This window comes from Elgaria multicarinata, chromosome 5, assembly GCF_023053635.1.
Source record: "Elgaria multicarinata webbii isolate HBS135686 ecotype San Diego chromosome 5, rElgMul1.1.pri, whole genome shotgun sequence".
In the NCBI taxonomy this organism is placed as follows: domain Eukaryota; kingdom Metazoa; phylum Chordata; class Lepidosauria; order Squamata; family Anguidae; genus Elgaria; species Elgaria multicarinata.
Genome location: NC_086175.1, coordinates 134,102,626 through 134,124,678, shown reverse-complemented (window position 1 = coordinate 134,124,678; position 22,053 = coordinate 134,102,626). Strand labels below are relative to the sequence as shown.

At 47.4% G+C, this 22,053-nt stretch overlaps 1 protein-coding gene across 1 annotated transcript in view; it reads left to right on the top strand.

The window, feature by feature from the left end:
* The window catches only part of P2RY6 (pyrimidinergic receptor P2Y6), a 52,677-nt gene extending 45,402 nt beyond the window's left edge, over positions 1-7,275 (top strand). Inside the window, exon 2 of the mRNA XM_063127278.1 lies at positions 5,035-7,275. Coding sequence (XP_062983348.1) covers positions 5,102-6,073 — 972 coding nt within the window. The 5' untranslated portion in view covers positions 5,035-5,101 and the 3' untranslated portion in view covers positions 6,074-7,275. The remainder of the gene's footprint in view (positions 1-5,034) is intronic.
* Positions 7,276-22,053: the final 14,778 nt, after the last annotated feature.

The window sequence follows — 22,053 nt, the reverse complement described above, 5'->3', positions numbered from 1 at the left end:
TGGCTAAAGTGTTGGACTGGGAGTCGGGAGATCCTGGGTGCTAGTCCTCACTCAGCCATGGAAACCCACTGGGTGACTTTGGGCCAGTCACAGACTCTCAGTCCAACCCACCTCACAGGGTTGTTGTTGTGAAGATAAAATGAAGAGGAGGAGGAGGATTATGCACGCCGCCTTAGGTTTCTTGGAGGAAAAAAGGTGGGCTATAAATGCAATAATAATAATAATAATAATAATAATAATAATAATAATAATAATAATAATAATAATAATAATATACAGATGGGGAAGTGGGAACTGCTTTTCCTTCTCTACTCAGGGTGGCACCAACAAATTAAGAATATAGGAACATCAAAAGCTGCCTTATACTGAATCCGACGCCTGGTCCATCTAGACCAGTATTGTCAACACCAACTGGCAGCAGCTCTCCAGGGCTTCAAGCAGGAGTTCTTCCAGCCCAACTTGCAGGTGCCTGGGATTGAACCTGGGACCCTTCTGCATACAAAGCAGGGACTCTACCACTGAGAGATGGCCCTCCCCTATTTGAGACTCTTCATGTTCGTTAAATGGACCTGTCCCTAAAAGTATTTGCAATCTGGCTGCCTGCTGAGCTGCATGGAACTTAAGGAGGTTTCCCTAGAAGACGTGCAGAGAAAGCTAAAGGCATCCTTCCCCAATCTGGTGCCCTCCAGATGTGTTGGACTATAACTCCCATAATCCTCAGCCCATCCCCTTTCTGTTTTAGCAGGATGGAGATTGTAGTCCACCATCTGGAGGTTGCCAGGATGGGAAGGCTGGCTAAAGCTGTGGTCCTAGAGCAGCCTTCCTCAACCTGGGGTGCTCCAGATGTGTTGGACTACAACTCCCAGAATGCCCCAGCCTGGCTGGGGCATTCTGGGAGTTGTAGTCCAACGCATCTGGAGCGCCCCAGGTTGAGGAAGGCTGTTCTAGAGCGTAATTCACATTTTGCAGGGTAAGAGATGTGTGCATTCCATCCTCTGGCACTCCCACATCTGTACTTAGCTCAGATCTCAGCATTTGAAGAATCTCAGTTCTTCCTTCTTATTATTTTTTTTTAATTAAAAATAGCAATGTTCTATCCTTCAAGGCTGAGAAGATAAGGTTGGGGGAATGCATAAGAGATGCCTAATAGCAACTCAGAAGTTGTGTACATGTGGGATGAAACTTCCAGCTTTTCGAGTTACATTCCTTGGCCTGAATGGAGCTTCGCCCCTCTTCGCAGCTAGTAGAAGCCGAATCACATATGCAAATACGATAATTATTTTGTCTAATTTACCTTGGCCACAAATTCCCATTTCGCCTATGGGTGGAATTTTGGCATATATACTCTATCCATTGAGCACAGGGTGGACCCAGCCATGGGATGGGATGGACCCTTGGAATCATAAGAAGAAACGTCTGTGCTTGTTAGATTCTGCTGTCCTGCACTGACTGGGGTCTGACACGAGGAAGCTGTGTGGGTGCATGTCTGTACATGCACGTGCGTGTGTGTGCACAGACTGGCTTGTTTGTCACCTGCATTTGTGTGTGCACCAGTTGCTGGGGAACATGGGCGGGAGGGTGCTGTTGCACCATGTCCTGCTCTGTTGGTCCCTGGTCGACGGCTGGTTGGACCCTGTGGGAACAGAGTGCTGGACTAGATGGACCCTTGGTCTGATCCAGCATCAGGGCACTTCTGATGTTCTTATCTCCAGCGCTTCCTGTCTAGCTTGCTGGGGAACATGGGCGGGAGGGTGCTGTTGCACCATGTCCTGCTCTGTTGGTCCCTGGTCGACGGCTGGTTGGACCCTGTGGGAACAGAGTGCTGGACTAGATGGACCCTTGGTCTGATCCAGCATCAGGGCACTTCTGATGTTCTTATCTCCAGCGCTTCCTGTCTAGCTTGCTGGGGAACATGGGCGGGAGGGTGCTGTTGCACCATGTCCTGCTCTGTTGGTCCCTGGTCGACGGCTGGTTGGACCCTGTGGGAACAGAGTGCTGGACTAGATGGACCCTTGGTCTGATCCAGCATCAGGGCACTTCTGACGTTCTTATCTCCAGCGCTTCCTGTCTAGCTTGTACAGTCAGGATCACTACGTCTCTGTAAAAAACCAAATCTGCTGCAGGGCCCAAACCAGCGCTCATTCTCTCTTCTCTGAAAGCGCATCTTGCAAAGCCTGGCCTGACCCGTTTTGCTGCCCCCAAGACACCACGCTGCAAAATCTGACAACAGCACCTCTTGCCAAGTTATAAAAGTTGCTAGAATGCAGTGAACAACCCCCCACACCTGATCCCCAAAACTCCATGATCACGAACGCCCAATCAGATGAGAATCACTAGGGTTGAACCGGCAGACACCGGCAATGTCGCTCTCCCAACACAGTTGGCAGAGGCAGAACAGCTGTTTTATTAGCTGTCGTGGTGGTGGTAGAAGTAGTAGTAATTCCATCAGTTAGCATGGTGCTTTACAAAGCACCGAAAAACAGTTCTCTGCCCTGAGGAACTTGCAGTTTGCAATCTAAAATTTGATGCAAGGGAGGCAGAACACCAGGAAGGCAGTGAAATGAACGCAGAGGTGAACAGGGAAGAAGAATGTGCATAGGTTCAGTTGCAGTAAGGTCTGGGACCTATGGGGTTATATCCTAATATTACTAAATCACACACACACACACACACACACACACACACACACACACAGGACAACTTTTTCCAGTTGTAAAAATGTGCAAGCTTTTGTATGACACAGCACTCTGATGGATCCATACAGCACACCTGCTGCCTTCTTTCCTGTCTTGCAGTAACTCTCTGCTTCCCTCTGTGGCACAAGGCTGCCACCTCCTGGCACATGGGGATTATGACAGGAGGCACATTGTCAACTGGTCCAATTGGATTTTTTATACGGGAGGCTTCTGAAGTCCATTCCGTGGCAAGCTAGACTCTGAAGGCTGCATCCACATGAACCAAGGCTTACTCAGGAGCAAGTGCCTTACTTTGGTAGTGTTCACATGTGCTTTATGCATCTGCTGACCTTTCCAGCTGTTGTGCAGAAGCACTTGGGATGATCCATCAGGGAATTCTGAGACTTAATATTTTTTTAAAAAAAATTATACAATGATAAGACCAAATTGTGCCATACAACCAGGAAAGCCCATTTCCTTCATCTTTGCAGAAGATCTTGCATGAAAAGTTTATTTCGCATTCTTTGGCTGTAGAAGCCACACAATAACAACCCATTGGAAAGCTCCATGTGGTGGTCGTCTGGTTTAAACACCTCTGGGTCACAGGGTGTTTTTTTTTAGTGTGCAGTTGGACACAAAATGTGCAGTTGGAGTTGGGGAAAAATGTGCAGTTGGAAATCTGATAATGCGCAGTTGAAAAAAGTGGTGAAAAAATAAGATGCGTATTTTGTGTTATGTGTATGTGTTTATTAAGAACTTAACAATAGACAAAGTCAGGGGTGGCATGTAACACAAATTAAGTAAGGATGCAGGTGAAAGAGACCTTGATGGTGTGACTGATGTTGTTGGGTCCTGTGACAGTGTTGCCTGAATAGATGTGGGGGCAAAGTTGGTGCTTGGCTCTACTGCATGGTCTGGTCCCTCTGTCTGTGTCTCTGTCCTGTGTCCTGTTGCTGGTTAGCATCTGCTTCAGGTTGGGAGGTAGTCTGTAGGCCAGGACCATTCTGCCTCCTAAGGGTTGTGAGAGAGAAACGTCTGTGCTGATAATGGGTTGGGGTCCACTGGTGATCCGTTGCCGTGGTTTCAACTAGGGGATGTAGGTGACCACCAGTGGTGTACTTCTCTATCTAGGTCTGTCATCCTTCCTGGGTGTCCGTATGGCCTGTCAATCTGTCTTTAAGTTTAAGTTGCTGCTAGTGTTGGTGATCATGTCCAATCACGAAAGAGAAATAATGTGTTTGACTTGGGTGGGTGTGTCTGACAGGGCATTTGGAAAATTTGCTTTAAAAAAAACCCTGCTCTCAGATTGCTTAACAATGGAAAAGATCCCTCATCAAATTAAGGCAGAAATGCTCAAGTTATTTGGCAGCCTTTTCTGAAGTATATCACTTCCTGTACAGCTCAAACTCTCCCGGTCAATATAAAACAGTAACAATGCTATTTATTTTTTGGAAATGCATTAAAAGTTTCTTCATCTTCTGTTGGGCTGTTAGATCTGGGTCCTAGGAAAAGCTTGTTGTATATCTTTTATTTCTTTATTTTATTCGTTTGAGAAGAAAAGACCTGCTGTATCAGACCAATGTTCCCCAGCAACTGGTGTACATAGGCTTACTGCCTCTGCTACTGGAGGTAGCACATAACCCTCAGGGTTAGTAGCCATGGGTAGACTTCTCCTCCAGGAATTTATCCAACCCCCTTTTGAAGCCATCCCAATTGGTGGCCATCACTACATCTTGTGGCAGTGAGTAACTTAGGCCATCGCTAGACCTAAGGATTATCCCAGGCAAATGGAGGGGTCGTCCCTACCTGCTCCCGGGATCCCCTGTGTGTCATTTGGATCCTGGGATATAGGCCTGGTCTAGCCATGGCCTTAGAGCAGCCTTCCTCAACCTGGGGCGCTCCAGATGTGTTGGACTACAACTCCCAGAATGCCCCAGCCAGCTCTGCTGGCTGGGGCATTCTGGGAGGTGCAGTCCAACACATCTGGAGCGCCCCAGGTTGAGGAAGGCTGCCATAGAGCATTTCTGCCTCACCCTGTCCCATTTTCTGCCTTTATTTGATGAGGGATCTTTGGGCAGTGTTGTCATTACTTACACGGTACCTCTCTCTACCACAGCTATATCTGCGTTCGGTGGTGTTGTAAATTTGGAAGTGCAGTTGGTCATCAAGTGGAACATCTTGGATGACTCCTTTAGAGTTCTAACTGGTTCTGACTGAAACCTGGAGCAGATGTACCGCCCCACGGACATCGGAGCCCCCAGCCCCCACTGGCAACACCCCTTCCCAAGCCCCTGAGATAGGGTGGGATAGAAAGCTAAATAAAACAAATGTATGTAACTGCTGTCTGTCTTCCCCGCAGGTTCCGGTGGCTTGGAGGACAACCCTGGGTTCGAGTCAAGCATACCCGAAGCCCGGTGATTTTAGCCATGGATAACCTGACTTCTTCCGCTGGCGAGAAGGACTCCTGCACTTACCACGAAGAGTTTAAGCAGATCCTGCTGCCCGTGGTCTACTCCGTGGTCTTTGTGCTGGGGCTGCCCTTGAACTTCATCGTCATCGTCCAGATCTGGCTGTCCCGCAAAGCGCTGACCCGCACCACCATCTACATGCTGAACCTGGCGTCGGCCGACCTCCTCTACGTCTGTTCCCTGCCGCTCCTCATCTACAACTACTCCCAGAAAGACTACTGGCCCTTTGGCGATTTCACGTGCCGCTTCGTGCGCTTCCAGTTCTACACCAACCTGCACGGCAGCATCCTCTTCCTGACCTGCATCAGCGTCCAGCGCTACCTGGGCATCTGCCACCCTCTCTCCACCTGGCACAAAAAGAGGGGGAAAGGGTTCACCTGGATGGTGTGCGGGGTGGTGTGGGTGGTGGTCATTGCGCAGTGCCTGCCCACGTTTATCTTCGCCTCCACGGGCATCCAGAGGAACCGGACGGTGTGCTACGACCTGAGCACCCCGGAAAGCTCTGCCAGCTACTTCCCTTACGGCATCACCTTGACAGTCACGGGGTTCTTGATCCCCTTCGTCTCCATCTTGGGGTGCTACTGCTGCATGACCAAAATCCTCTGCCAGAAGGACGAGATGATTGGGCTGGCCGTCCGCAAGAAGAAAGACAAGGCCATCCGGATGATCATCATTGTCGTCCTGGTCTTCGCCGTCAGCTTCTTCCCCTTCCACCTGACCAAGACGATGTATCTGATCGTCCGCGCCATACCGGGGGTGCCCTGCCTCACCAGGCAGGCTTTCGCCATCACCTACAAATGCACCCGGCCTTTTGCGAGCATGAACAGCGTCCTGGACCCCATCCTCTTTTACTTCACCCAGCGCAAGTTTCGGGAAAGCACCAGGCATTTGCTGGATAAGGTCAGTTCCAAGTGGAAGCACGACTCCTGAAGGACGGGCGTGAGAGGAGCATGTGAGCAAGCGTGCGCCTGTGTCAAGGAGGCACAACCAGCGTTGTGCCGTCGTTTAGGCCTTCTCCCTCGCTGCTGCAACCTCATGGCCCAGCCAGAGGGGTGATGGGCCTAGTTTGACTCAAAGCCCAAAGGCCTGACTCCGGTTGCCATGCCAACCCCACTCAGAAGGCCTCCGCTTCTTCGCCGAGAAGGGGAATGTTACCGTGTAAATAATGGACTGCCAGTACGTGCCGCCTCTCTCCCTTCCACCATGGCTGAGCGGAACCGTTCGTACTGGTTTTGGAGATGGCTTTATTCCATGTGTTGGAAGAGCAGCCAGGAACCAGGGAGAGTAGAAGACAATGAATCATAGAATCATAGAAAAGCAGAGTTGGAAGGGGCCTACAAGGCCATTGAGTCCAACCCCCTGCTCAATGCAGGAATCCACCCCAAAGCATCCCTGACAGATGGTTGTCCAGCTGCCTCTTGAAGGCCTCTAGTGTGGGAGAGTCCACCACCTCCCTAGGTAACTGATTCTATTGTCGTACTGCTCTAACAGTCAGGAAGTTTTTCCTGATGTCCAGCTGGAATGAGCAGGCATGCTGCTTATGTACAGTTATGTCAATGGGCGTCTTTCGAGGAAGATCCCTTTAATGAAAGGTCCCAGGTGGGGATGATCAGGGAGAGATCTCCCTTAACTGTTGCAATCCTGTGGGGCTCAGCAAAGGACTGTTCAAGAAACAGTATTATTACTGCTCCGCTTTGGAGGACTCTCCGGACGTTGAGGTCTATTGTATAATTGGGTTTTTGTCCCCAAACATCACCTGTGAGCGGATTCTTTGACGAGAGATCTTCAACAAACCCACAGAGACTACCACTAGGACTGGAGAATGAATGGCAGGAAATAAGTGGGTCAAAACCTGAATACGGTGGGAGCTGCTGTAGGGGTGGAACCTGGCCCTGATACTTCGATTTAGGAAATGGGGTATTGTGCGGTACACACACATACACACGCACACGTATGGTTTCACTGTAGGGACCCTGTTAGACATCATCAGTGTTTAATTGGCTTAATGCCATTTCTGCGTAGCCTTGATTTAGAGGACAGGGCTCCTGTATCTTGTATAGAAAAGGGAATTTCATCAGGTGTCATTGTTATGCATGCAGCCCCTGGTGAAATTCCCGCTTCATCACAACAGTTCAAGCTGCAGGAGCCCTACCCTTTTGACCAGATACAAAAGGGGACAGGGCTCCTGCAGCTTGAACTGTTGTGATGAAGAAGGAATTTCACCAGGGGCTGCATGCAGAACAATGACACCTGCTGAAATTCCCCTTTCAATACAACTGTTAAAGATACAGGAGCCCGGTCCTCCTTTCCCTATGGTTTCCTTGCAACCCCTTTAATAGGATGTAATGAATTCTAGTCATGGAGCTACGACTTCGTATACATCAGCTAGAGGTCTAGCAAACCTACCAAGCAGCAAACAGGGAATGTCTGAAGTACTGTGAGAATGTTTGAGCACTTACGCCTGAAATCTAGACCGTGGGGCAAAACGGGGCTTCCCAAGAATTTCAGCTTCTCGGTTCCTTTGTTTACTGTGACGAAAGAAAGCTCCTAGTTTTCCCGGTTCCAGAAACACACATTGGGCAAATGTACAATAGTATTGTAATCCAGAGCTGCATGGTTGCTCTGGCGCATAAGTGGAGCTCTAGCTGCAGTCACATCAGTGCCTCATAGCTGCATACTTTGGGGTACAATCGATTAAAGATACCCTGCAGAGGAATGAGCATTATAAATAAAACTGCAAAAACCTAAATACAGCACGGCTGCTAGGGTCAGACCATACGGCAGCGATCCGGGGGCCCACTGTCCAAGAGAGCCCCCAGACAACCCCCTGACTAGCAGCCGTGGTTCCTCCTCCTTGTGAAATGAAGTGCTGTGACATGTTCCTTTCTTAACTTTTGAGTAGCATCAAGCAGAACCAATCCGATGTTGCCTTTGGAAGAACACAGACAGCGAAAGACCAGGAGGAAGGTAAAAACTGTCGCTTTGATGCTCCTGTGCCCTCATTGGCCATGTCCCCCCGAAAAAATATCTGATTGGTTCGACTTGCTGCTACTCAGAGAGCTTTCTCACACCAGCGTTATACTGTGCAATCACTGCAAATTGCGTGCAAAGGACTTCGAAGTTTTCCATCTTATAATCTGCTTTGATTGTGAAGTACTCCCATGCATCCTGCTTTAATTGCGCTTCTTAACCAAAAGAAGTGCAATATTTTGCTACTAGTTTTTGAGCGTATCATTTGTTTTCCGAGCGGCCCCTGGGGTGCAGGAGCAGGATTTGAAGAAAAATTAAAGAAATGCTTACATCTGCGTAAGCTTTAAAAATAAAGGCATCAAAATTGGCACAGTTATAGATATTAAGGAGAGCTTTAAGCATACCAAATTTGAATCGGATTGGGTCATCCGTTGATTTTTTATGATTTTTTTACATTCCCCCCCCCCTTAAACCCATTTCCTGGTATGCAAAGGATCTAGCCGCCCGGTAGCAACAGCAACGGCAATAGCTTAGTGCTGTAGGGGATAATTTGAGGGAAACAGGTATGTGGGATGAAGCTCAAAGTTAAGGAAGAACAAAACACAAGCAAACGTTCATTTAAGCTGGGATACTGCAGGGTTGCAGCTGAAACACTTCTTTTTACAAGCGAGTCAGCAAGGAGGAGGAGGAGCTGCCACTGGCAGATTAAAAAAGAAGAGGGCTGGCATGGTGGAGGGAGCGTCCCAAGGAATTTGGGGGGCCCTCAGATCTAGCACTGCTTCTGCCTAAAGGCCTGCAGTCTAATATTTTGATTTTCAACTAGTGAGTTAGGACCTGCTACTGGGAATGTGGCCTGACCTAAGTTGGGTTGCAGCTGCAGCACTACCACCATGCAGAGGCATGTTAAAACTTTGTGGGGCCTCAAATGCATGCTTTGGGCTAAAGGCAGGACCCAGGTCTGAAAAGACGCAAAGACAACTGCTCTGAAATGTTTAAATGTATTTTCATTTATTAAGCCCTTTTCACGTGGACTTTCAATTGGCATGCCAGGTGACACCAGTTTGTGCCCGGATGAGGAAAATAAGGTCCCATGTTTGTACTTGATCCAGGAAAATGCCTGCACCACCAGCTGGAAAGCAATAGAAGCCCATGTGCCTGCAGCCCAGGCCAGCCACCTGTAAAATACCTGCAATCAGAAGGGTGATGCTGCTGTTGTTAGAGCTAGAAATGGCTATAATTGACCAGAGATCGAAGTATAGAAATCTGATCCCCTCCTCATAGAATCATAGAATAGTAGACTTGGGAGGGCCTCTAAGGCCATCAAGTCCAACCCCCTGCTCAATGCAGGAATCCACCCTAAAGCATCCCTGACAGATGGCTGTCCAGCTGCCTCTTGAAGGCCTCTAGTGTGGGAGAGCCCACAACTTCCCTAGGTAACTGGTTCCATTGTCGTACTGCTCTAACAATCAGCAAGATTTTCCTGATGTCCAGCCGGAATCTGGCTTCCTGTCACTTGAGCCCGTTATTCCGTGTCCTGCATTCTGGGAGGATCGAGAAGAATGCCTTTGCACTCATTCATTAGAATAGAGAGGGCAGGTGTGGGTGTACTTCTTCCTAACCAGTTGGACCCAGACTGGCATATCCATGGCAGCATGACACACTCTCTCTCATACACGTACACACACAAACCAATTGCTGCTGCCCTGCAAAAAGATGCACGTGGAATGCATATAAATGAATGCAGGAGTAATAGTACTTGGGCAACCAGGATGATCAGGGGTCTGGAAACAAAGCCCTATGAAGAGAGACTGAAAGAACTGGGCATGTTTAGCCTGGAGAAGAGAAGATTGAGGGGAGACATGATAACACTCTTCAAATACTTAAAAGATTGTCACACAGAGGAGGGCCAGGATCTCTTCTCGATCCTCCCAGAGTGCAGGACACGGAATAACGGGCTCAAGTTACAGGAAGCCAGATTCCAGCTGGACATCAGGAAAAAGTTCCTGACTGTTAGAGCAGTACGACAATGGAACCAGTTACCTAGGGAGGTGGTGGGCTCTCCCACACTAGAGGCCTTCAAGAGGCAGCTGGACAACCATCTGTCAGGGATGCTTTAGGGTAGATTCCTGCATTGAGCAGGGGGTTGGACTGGATGGCCTTGTAGGCCCCTTCCAACTCTGTGATTCTATGATTCTAGTACCAAGATGACAGTATAGGGCTCACACACCTCTGTCTCAGCAGCAGAATCCACTTCTAGCCAATGTTTGCATCAAACAATCTAGGTTCAAACTGTCATGTGAACGTAGAAAGTGCCATGCTGGATCAGACCAAGGGTCCATCTAGTCCCGCATTCTGTTCACACAGTGGCCAACCAGCTGTTGACCAGGAACCCACAAGCAGGACACGGTGCAACAGCACCCTCCCGCCCATGTTGCCAAGCAACTGGTATATATTGGTACCAGAGGTACACTGCCTCCGATACCAGAGGAGGCACATAGCCACCAGCACTTGGAGCCATTGATAGTTTACTCTTCCATGAATTTGTCCAACCCCCTTTTAAACCCATCCAAATTGGTGGCCGTCAATACATTTTGCGGTAGCGGATTCCATAGTTTCGCAAAAGTACTTCCTTTTAGCTGTTCGGAATCTCCCACCTATCAACTTCACGGAAAGAGCCCCGGGTTCTAGTATTATGAGAGAAAGAGAAAAACGTTTCCTTGTCCACTTTCTCCACACCATGCGTAATTTGTACACCTCTGTCATGTCTCCCCTCACTCGCTTTTTCTCGAAGCTAAACCGTCTTGTAACCTTGACTCGTTCAGGATCGTCCCAACGTGCATCCCGTTACACTTGCTGGCTGCCCGTTCTCCCAGTTTGGAGTAAACCTCTCGGAGGTCTTTGCAATCCGTTTTTGTTTTAACCATCCTAAATAACTTGGTGTCATCAGCAAATCTGGCCATCTCAGTGCTCACTCCTAATTCCAGATTATTTATGCACAACTTGGAAAAACATTGGTCCCAATGCATATGTTGGAGTAACGTATTAAAGGACTATTTAGTGCCCTGAAAAGAAACTCCTTTCTCCAAGGCATATAACATCACATCTCGAATGACAACAGGTAGCATTGTTCACAGTGGACTACAGCAATGAGAAGGCAATGTGATGGTTCAAATGTTAGACAAACTGGGGTTTCGGGTCCAAATGCCTACTCTGGACTGAAGCCTGCTAGGTAGTCATGGGCCAGACCCTGTCTCTCACCCTAAGTTATCTCACATGGCTGATGTGAGAATAAAATGACAGTGGAAAGAACTATTGGCATGAAGGTGAAATAAAACTGTAACAAGCAAACTAGAAAAAACTGTAGTTCAAATGAAAGCATTTGGGGAAAGAGATTTGAATGCTTGGTACAATTAAATCCCGTTGAAAAACTTATGCCTTTATTGGGCTGGTTTGGGGGTGTTGAAGACGTTGCCAATACGGTGCTGGGTACCGCCTTATATTTGGAAGTACAGAGGAAATAGAAAAAGAGAGAGAGAACTTCATGATAAGGTTGACAACGCTGAACATTGTCCCCACAGAAACAACATCTGATTCTAGGGGTTCCCAGGGGTGGAAAGAGGAGAAATCATCCTGCTAGATTGGCTGGCTGTGTCCCTCCCCCCCCCCCCCCCCGGACTTGCAACAGGCATTTAAAAACAAACACACCTGTAGGTTTTACCTGCCTCGCTAACTTAAGGCCAATAAGCCTCTTGACACAATTGTCAGACTTATCTTTTTTAAGGTCCTATATGCGATTCTGAAAACCTCAAGGGGAGCTCTAGACCTTAAATATCAAGAACGCCACATCTCAGTCCAGCAAGAAAACTCTGTAGAAGTTCTGCATCAGCGGACTGCCTTTATCTCAGAAGCACTTTGAGGAGCTGTTCTGAAACACAACATTCCGGATTCCCTTTCCTTTGAGAATGTGGAAGGAGACCTACAGCTTCCCAGTGACCTCAATCTTGGCGCCACAAGCTTGAATCTGACGAAGGTCACTCTGACGACAGCAGCGAGCGAGATGGCTGGCAGATGGTCTTAGACCGGAAGAAGATGGGGTGAGGAAGCACCACCCTTAAAGGCAGCCTAAACATAATTTTAAATAAATCCGAACAGTCACACCTGGCTTGCCCTTTATCTGGTGATGCTAATCTCACCTGATGACTGACCTTTCCTTTATTTCCTAAGACGCTTCTTGAAATAGTGGTTGTATGTTTCTTCTTTCTTAAGCTGTTCTCAACTACTTCCTCCTAAGGCCTTGGCTAGACCTAAGGTTTATCCCAGGATCGTCCCGGGGTCATGTAAATGACACACAGGATATCCTGGGAGCAGACAGGGACGATCCCAGGATAAACCTTAGGTCTAGCTAAGGCCGAAGTTAGCTTCCCTTAAACTTCAGACACTCTTCACTTTTGAGTTATTGTTTTATTCGCAGGTATCATCTGTACTAGCAATTCTTGTAGGAAGATGAGTTATGATTTTGTATTGCTGGGTCCTATCTCCCCTCTCATTTGTCCCCACTGATCACAACGGTATTAGTTAATTTCTTCCCTCTTTTGAATACTCTGGGCAGTACTTTTTTAACATTTTAGCCAGGAGTCCACAAACTTTGGAAGGTGAACATGGCAAGGATGCACCCCCTGGTCTGATTCCAGCTTAGAGCTGGGGATGGGAGTGGTTGTCACTTTCACGCTTGCCAGAGGCAAGGGGGCAACCATGACAAGCCAATTACGAACTTCATCACACCAGGGTTATACTGTGCAGTCACTGCGAATTGCGTGCAAAGGACTCCGAAGTTTTCCATCTTATAATCTGCTTTGACAGTGAAGTGCTCCCAGGCATCCTGCTTTAATTGTGCTTTAAAGCCAAAAGAACCAACTTATTTTGCTGCCACTTTAGGAGCGAATCATTTGTTGTTTTCCGAGCGGCCACTGGGGGCGCAGGAGGAGGATTTGATATGTTTAAAGTACAAATTAAACAAATGCTTACATCTGCGTGTGTTTTAAAGATAAAGACATCAAAATTGGCACAGTAATAGATATTGAGGACAGCTTTAAGCATACCGAATTTGAATCAGATTGGGTCATCCGTTGATTTTTTACATTTCCTCCCTTAAACCCTTTTCCTGGTATGCAAAGGATCTTAGGAGTGCTGCCGCCCGGGGTGTGATATAGCTAACAACAACAACAGCTTTACGCTACGGGGATAATTCGAGGGAAACAGGTACGTGGGATGAAGCCTTATGTGTCTGGATTTACAGCAACATTGAGATCCGGTGCTTTGAGTTTTTAGTTAAACTTTATATGCACCAATTAAGAACATCCTAAAGCATTCTCCTAAATCTCTTATCCCCCTGTAGCTGCACAAGGAGTTTCCCTTTAAGGAGTTTGCTTTTAGCTGCTAACATTGCCCTAGCCACCAAATGGAGATGGCCTTATCCTCCCTTATGGGTAGGATATCATAGAATCATAGAACAGCAGAGTTGGAAGGGGCCTACAAGGCCATCGAGTCCAACCCCCTGCTCAATGCAGGAATCCACCCTAAAGCATCCCTGACAGATGGTTGTCCAGCTACCTCTTGAAGGCCTCTAGTGTGGGAGAGCCCACAACCTCCCTAGGTAACTGAGTCCATTGTCATACTGCTCTAACAGTCAGGAATTTTTCCTGATGTCCAGCTGGAATTTGGCTTCCTGTAACTTGAGCCCGTTATTCTGTGTCCTGCACTCTGGGAGGATCGAGAAGAGATCCTGGCCCTCTTCTGTGGGACAACCTTTTAAGTATTTGAAGAGTGCTCTCATGTCTCCCCTCAATCTTCTCTTCTCCAGGCTAAACATGCCCAGTTCTTTCAGTCTCTCTTCATAGGGCTTTGTTTCCAGACCCCTGATCATCCTGGTTGTCCTCCTCTGAACACGCTCCAGCTTGTCTGCATCCTTCTTGAATTGTGGAGCCCAGAACTGGACGCAGTACTCTAGATGAGGCCTAACCAGGGCCGAATAGAGAGGAACCAGTACCTCACGTGATTTGGAAGCTACACTTCTATTAATGCAGCCCAAAATAGCATTGGCCTTTCTTGCAGCCATATCGCACTGTTGGCTCATATTCAGCTTGCGATCTACAACAATCAACCAACAATATACTGATCACACAAAGATCTGAGCCAACTGAGGTCAAGTGCACACCTGCCTCATTTCAAAAACACATCATTGCTCATCTGTTCAGCATATCCAGTTGTTTGGCATATCCCACCCCAATTATATACTGGATTAATTTGTTTTCCTCATTGTTTACATTGATATAGCTCTATTCGATTTACCTCATTGATCCCATATTTTGTATCCAGAGCATATGCACACGTAGGCAAAGACGAGAATGAATTCCCCAAACTTAAAAGAACGTCCTGTCTTGGCAATATTACCCTTTCCCCCTTCCTTTCTAGCTTCACCTATATAAATAACTGGGTATCTTACCTCTGCCTTTCCCAATGAGGTCCCCTTCAGGTATTTTGGGCTACAATGACCATCAACTCCCAGTCAGCATAGCCAGTGGCCAGGGAGTCCAAAGCATCCAACGGGCATCACATTGGAAAAAGTTGCCATACCTGAATCTTTCCCGGTTTTTGCCTTTACTGTTTGTTGTCATGGGTTAAGCACTTATGAATGTCTTTGTTATATTGTAAGCTCCCCGGGGCAGGGTACAGTGTTTGTATAACTCTTTGCTGCCCTCCCTAAATAAAAAAGTTTAATTTGCCTGCTGGCACTTTAAGCATATTTTGTTGCCTAGCTTTCTTATGTACCCAGGTCCGTCCCCCCCACCAAAAAAAAAAAAAAAAAAAAGAGAGATGGGGAGGGATAGAATTCATCAACATAAAAGGAAAATCACATTGCTGGTTCCATAACTTTTTGAGTGGGGCAGTTTATCCTCTGGTGTGAATACCGTAGATCACCCTCACAGGGGAAGTTTGAGAGCAGGAGAGGGTGAGACGTGTGCACCGGAGGAATTTCGGGAGCTTCAGCTGTTGGGTGGTATAAAAATGAAATAAATAAACTAGAGCAGCTGTCTCGAACTGGGTGATATTCGCTGAGCTAGATGGTTGGATATGAGAACCCTAAGCTCAAATCACTCAACTCTCTGGGTATTCTTGGGACATCACCCATCGCCTAGCCTACCTCACAGGGTTGTTGTGAGGAGTGCTGCTCAGAAGTCCACTTCGAGGAGGGTGACCTGTTAGTAAGTCCAATTATCATCTGCTCCCCAGATGCCAGCTGACCTCGGTCCCCTTTCTTTTTCTCCTCTGGCAGGTAATAGTGTGTCTGGGGTTGAACTACAGGAGACTATTTGCACAGAGATGTAAAAATAAATACTTAAATAAACCAAAAACTGTAGTAGCAGAGCCCTGTAATCTTTCTTCCTGGGCCACTGGGCCAACTCTCAGGTGGAGAAAGGTATTAACCTGATCCTTCTGCTCTTCAGTGCCATCCAGATCATAGCCAGAGAGAGGTACTGCAGATTATCAGCCCAATTGGACTACATGGGAAGCCAACAGCAGCCTGATTTGTCAGAGCTTTTCTAGACGAGGCTGTTAACCTGCTGAGATCAAATCTCTACACAAAGAGCTTTTCCTTTCCTGCCTTTTCACTATATAACCTCTAGGTGGCACTGTGCTATAGCAGAATGAAGCAATTGCATGAGTGGAAATTTGTGCTTTGCCCTTTAAGAATGAAAAAAAAAATACTACATTTTTCCCTGCTCCGCTGCAAAAGTGCTCTTAAGAAACAGAAGCAAAACGGAGGGTTAAAACATCATTTAAAGCAGGAATGATCAGCGCACAATAAAAGCCAAGTGTAGAAAAGTCCTCAGTCTGAGCTACTTGTTGCTCAGTGGTGTAGTGGTAAATTCTGAAGTGCAGGTGCTCTTTGTGACACCCCCAAAAGCCACGACCCTTCTATAACTACAGAATAAAAATGAACTTTTGCCGCGCTCAGGGTTCTGTGAATGTGGGATTTGAATATGTCCAAGATGGAGCCCCAAGTGGGTGGAAATTATTCCTGGGATTCTGCTACAGTGAGTCACACAGCTCCCTGAACCAGCCAGCCACCCCCAAGCTAGAACTGTATGTGGTTATGCAAGATTTAGAAGCAAACTGCTTGTTACCTTGATCACACATTTTTTTAAAAAGGCATGCTGAAAGCTGAAGAGCAGAAGGTGTTGCATAAAACAGAACCAAGCCACTTTCTTCTTCCCACAATACACACATACACACACTCTTCAGGGTTTCCATTTTGCCAAGACTGCTGCAATCCTACACCCATTTACCTAGGAGTAAGTCCCATTGAACTCAATTGAGTTGACTTCTAAGTAGGCACACAGCATTGCAATGTTGAAGAACTCTGTTTTGGGGGACAATTTTGAGAAAGGCCTACCCACCATCACAAAAAAAATTCACTCATTAAAATTAAAGCACAATGCTCTCCAAAAAAACCCACCTCAGCCAGCTTTTAAAAAACCAAAATCAGCAAATCCAACACACCAAACAAAAACACGCCAAATCCAATTGTTAAAGGAAAGTATCAAGCCAGCGTCACTCCAGGTTTGAGCTTTGCTCGGGCTGCAATCCTTTATACACTTACCTTTATACACTTAGGCCTCATCTAGAGTATTGCGTCCAGTTCTGGGCTCCACACTTCAAGAAGGACGCAGACAAGCTGGAGCGTGTTCAGAGGAGGGCAACCAGGTTGATCAGGGGTCTGGAAAAAAAGCCCTATGAATAGAGACTGAAAGAACTGGGCATGTTGAGCCTGGAGAAGAGAAGACTGAGGGGAGACATGAGAGCACTCTTCAAATACTTAAAAGGTTGTCACACAGAGGAGGGCCAGGATCTCTTCTCGAGTCTCCCAGAGTGCAGGACACGGAATAACGGGCTCAAGTTAAAGGAAGCCAGATTCCGGCTGGACATCAGGAAAAACTTCCTGACTGCTAGAGCAGTACAGCAATGGAACCAGTTACCTAGGGAGGTGGTGGGCTCTCTCACACTAGAGGCCTTCAAGAGGCAGCTGGACAACCATCTGTCAGGGATGCTTTAGGGTGGATTCCTGCATTGAGCAGGGGGTTGGACTCGATGGCCTTGTAGGCCCCTTCCAACTCTGCTATTCTGTGATTCTATGATTCTATGAGAGCAAGTCCCATTGAACCCAGTGTTTACTTCTCAGTAAACCACCAGGGTGGTGTTGTAGAGGGAATTTCACCCTCTTCAATTGACACCTGCTGAAATTCCCTTTTCTACATTACTGTTAAAGATGCAGGAGCCCTGTCCTCCTTTTCACAGTAAAGGAGCCTTTACTGTTGAGGGCCCACCAGGGGCCCACTGACAAGAACCTCCTGGGCTTGCTTCTCCTGTTCGTCGTGGCAACCTGCTTGTTCGCCTGCTTCGCCTGGCCCAGACAATAGAGGTGGTGAGGAGGAGGAGGAGGAAGAGGACCGGATGCCACTGCAGACTTGACCCTGTCAAGGAAACATGTGGTAGTAGCAATGATGAAAAAGAGGAGGAGGACCAGGAGGAGTTGGTGACAATGACAGTGAGAAGGTAGCCTCCCTGAAGGCACAGGCCCATGGTGCGAAAGACTCAAGCATCCTCAAAAGCCACCAGTGCCTGTGACATTCACACAAACAATGCAGTAGTTAGGATATTACTCCCTTGTAAAGACGGGTCCATCCGCTCGTTCTTTTTTCAGTTCAACCCCTACATGAGCCTGGTTAAGATGTTACTACACCCCCGTCACCATCATTAAAAGGTTCACTGTGATGGCACTCCACCTAGGAGCGGTAATGTTTAAAAATAAAATGCTCTTTAGCCTCTGCATTGTAGCCTCTACCGAGTGTAGTATTTATGAGGCCTCCCTAGTCAGCTCCCAGGGGAGCCTTTACGTTCACGGGATTTGAAAGGACAGTAGAATGTCGTGGATAATAAGCACCCCAAGGACTCAGACTCGCAAAGTCATTACTGGTGTGGGACACGTACTGGCGCCGTGAGGGAATAAATGAAGCAGTTATGTGAGGCAAGAAGACCAACAGTTCAACTGATTTATTTTAAAACATTTTTGTTCATGTGGCACCATCTATGTGCAAGGTGATTTTGCAGCAGTCTTTCCTAACCTCTAGATTTGTGGGACATAGCTGGCTGTGGATGCTAGGAGTTGTAAGCCAACAACTCTGGAAGGCGTCGGTTGGGGAAGTGTTGCTTTACAGCAGTGGTTCCCAAAGTGGGTGGTGGGATTGCATAGGGGGGTGTTAAGAGGCAAGGGGGCAGCAGGGGGGCGCTCGAGGTGGTCTTTTTTGAGAAGCGCCTCTCCAGAAGGTCTTAAAACCCAGGGACGTTTTTATGGGAGAAGGTAGTTTGGTCCCAAGCCATATAGGGGAAGAATCCACACAAGTATTAATACCGTTTAAAAAGAGTCCTTTTAACAGTGAATTGAAATGTTTCAAAAGCACCAAAACGCTAATGAAGAGACATACCCTGCTTGGTGTGCCCCGCCACGCCGGCTGCAAAACAAAGGCGTTTGCTCTCTTTTCCCTCCCTCCCTTGGCAAGCCTGCAGTGGGTGCTTTCCATTTAAAGGGGCCACGCTGCTCAGCCCAGGCGCCCTTTAAATGGGAAGCACCCGCCCCCAGGCTTGCTGAGGGAGGGAGGGAGGGAAAAGATGTAATTGGATTTTGAATAAATATTCAATTAATTATTACTTTTTTGAATTTTATTATTATTATCTTCCTTAGTGGGTCGTAGAAAACCGCTATTCTGAATAATGATTTTTATAGGGGGCACTGGGCATGTGAACCAAGGGAGCGGTTACCTGAAAAAGTTTGGGAACCTCTGCTTTACAGAGACACATCAGCGTGAGTAAAAAGGCCCAAGACAGAGAATATGGCATTGTTGATAAAGGAATTGTTCTCCTCTGTGCTGGTATAATGCTGGCCCAAACAATATGTTTCAGGATTACAAAATGCTACTGGGAAAACAACACAGCACAGAGTTAAACTATGGCATTCACCACTACAAGATGTGGTGATGGCCACCCATTTGGATAGCTTTAAAAGGGGGCTGGATAAATTCCTGCAGGAGAAGGCTATCCATGGCTACTAGTCCTGATGGCTATGTGCTACTTCTAGTATCTGAGGCAGTAAGCCTATGTATACCTGTTCCTGGGGGACATGGTTGGGAAGGTGCTGTTGCATCATGTCCTGCTTGTAGTTCCCTGGTTGACAGCTGTTGACCACTGTGTGAACAGGGTGCTGGACTAGATGGACCCTTGGTTTGATCCAGCATCAGGGCTCTTCTTAGGTTCTTAAACGCTCTTGCAGCACCTTAAGGCATAGATTTCTGTACCGTAAGTCCACTCCATTGCTTCATCTAGTTTACAAAAGCTTCTTCTATAATTAAATGTTTAGTCTTTATGGTGCTACAGGACGAGTTGCATTTTTTGCTACAACAAGCTAACAAGTTAGGCTTCATCTAGAGTATTGCATCCAGTTCTGGGCTCCACACTTCAAGAAGGACGCAGACAAGCTGGAGCGTGTTCAGAGGAGGGCAACCAGGATGATCAGGGGTCTGGAAACAAAGCCCTATGAAGAGAGACTGAAAGAACAGGGCATGTTTAGCCTGGAGAAGAGAAGATTGAGGAGAGACATGATAGCACTCTTCAAATACTTGAAAGGTTGACACACAGAGGAGGGCCAGGATCTCTTCTCGATCTTCCCAGAGTGCAGGACACAGAATAACGGGCTCAAGTTAAAGGAAGCCAGATTCCAGCTGGACATCAGGAAAAACTTCCTGACTGTTAGAGCAGTACGGCAATGGAACCTATGACCTAGGGAGGTTGTGGGCTCTTCCACACTAGAGCCCTTCAAAAGGCAGCTGGACAAACATCTGTCAGGGATGCTTTAGGGTGGATTCCTGCATTGAGCAGGGAGTTGGACTCAATGGCCTTGTAGGCTCCTTCCAACTCTACTAGTCTATGATTCTATGATTCTAACATGGCTTCCCTTTCTGGAAGTTGTTACCAGGAATGCTCCTGGAAATTGCTTCACTTAGGACCTCTGTCCATTAATCAAGGCAAAGGAACCTCACAACTGTCAATGGCCAAAGGTCCCAACTCTTTGGGACTTCACAAAACAGATGTGGGGCGCAGATGGTATAAAGTCAAGCAGGAACTCTGGAGTCTCAGCGGGGGAAGCTGATGGGCTGTAAGGCGTGTAGGTTTCAAGGGGTCTAAGGGGGCGGCGTGTGTTGGTCAATCAAAAAGAGAACATGACACACACACCCCTCCTTGTGCTCTTCAGCCTGATACTGCTGCTCATATTTGGATTTTATTTTGGACACTCAGCTGGCAGAATAAGGACAAAGGAAGCTGCCTTGTCTACCTAATACCAGGGGGTGGCAGCCTAGTGCAGCCCAGATGTCCTTGGACTCAGCCCCATTAAGCCCCAGCCAGCAAGGCCAATGATCAGGAATGTTGGGAATTGTAGTCCAAAACTCCTAAGGGGCACTCAGTTGGGGAAGGCTAGTTTACAGAAGCCTCCTCCTCCAACCTGGTGCCCTCCAGATGTGTACACTGGGGGATTCTAGGAGCTGTAGTCCAACACATCTGGAGGATACCAGGTTGGTCTTCACTGACTGGCAGCTGCTGTCCAATTAGGGTTTCCCCCCAGCCCTACCTGGAGATGCTGGGATTGAATTGGGGACCGTACCACTGAGCGATGGCCTTTTCCCAGCATGAAGAGAACCAGCTTGACGGAGGAGGGGGTGCCTGGCATGGAGGTTTGGTGTGAAACAAAATCTGGATTGCAACAATTTTGGAGCAGGGAGCCCCCTCAATTACCTCTGGGACCATCTTCATTGCATTGCATCTCCGCAGGGTTGGGTATCACTTCTGCATGGTTCCGGTATACCCCCTGCGAAGCTTTTTCAGGAAGGAGACAAAAAAAGAAACCCCAATGAACACCAAGAGTGGAGCCTGCCGTGGGAGAAACCCTCACCAACTGCTCTCCAGCACAGGTCAGGATGTCAATGAGTTACAGATTAAAGGCACAGAGAAGTTCCGTTTCCCAGCCTCTCTGCTCTTAATGGATTTTCTCCGCTGGGGGTATTTGCTGGTTATACTGTAACCAGTACAAAGAACGCCTAAAAATGCTCCCAGGTTTTTATAAATCCTAGAGCAGATGATGGAGGTTGTGGCTGACACAGAGCAAAGGACAGCAGGGGGGATCTACACTATTACTTTTAAAGTGCTTTAAAGCACTTTGAAAACGTTTTGAAACCTGTATATGCAGTGTGTCCTGGGTCCCAACAGTTGTCAAAACTGTTATAAAGCGCTTTAAAGCAGTAGTGTAGATTCCCCCCCCCCCCAGGTTTGAAAAGGGCGCCTCTGCGCAAGACTTTATAAAGTAGTTCTCTAGCCATTCGCTCTTGCAACAGGACGCGTATTCTGTAGTCCTGCAAATGGGCCTGTGAATCTCTGATAGGATTCTCAGCATCCTCACCCAAACTACAATTCCCAGAATCCTTTGGGGAAAGCTGTAACCCTTAAAGTGATATGTAACCAAACTAAATGTGTGGTGTATCCTTAGGTTTGCATGTGCTCACTGCAGTGCTCTTACGACTGAGAAAATGCTGGATGTGAAAAAGGAGCATTAGGTTCACTGGCAGGGCATGAACCTCGCTCCCAGTTTGGAAGGCTTTGAAAGGGGACTTGCCAAATTCATGGAGAAGGCAATCAATGGCTATGAGTCCTGATTGCTATATGCTACCTCCTGAATCAGAGGCAGTGTGCCTCTGTACACCACTTTTATTTATTTTATTATTGCATTTAGATCCTGTCTTTTTTCCTCCAAGGAACTCAAGGCGGTGTACGTAATC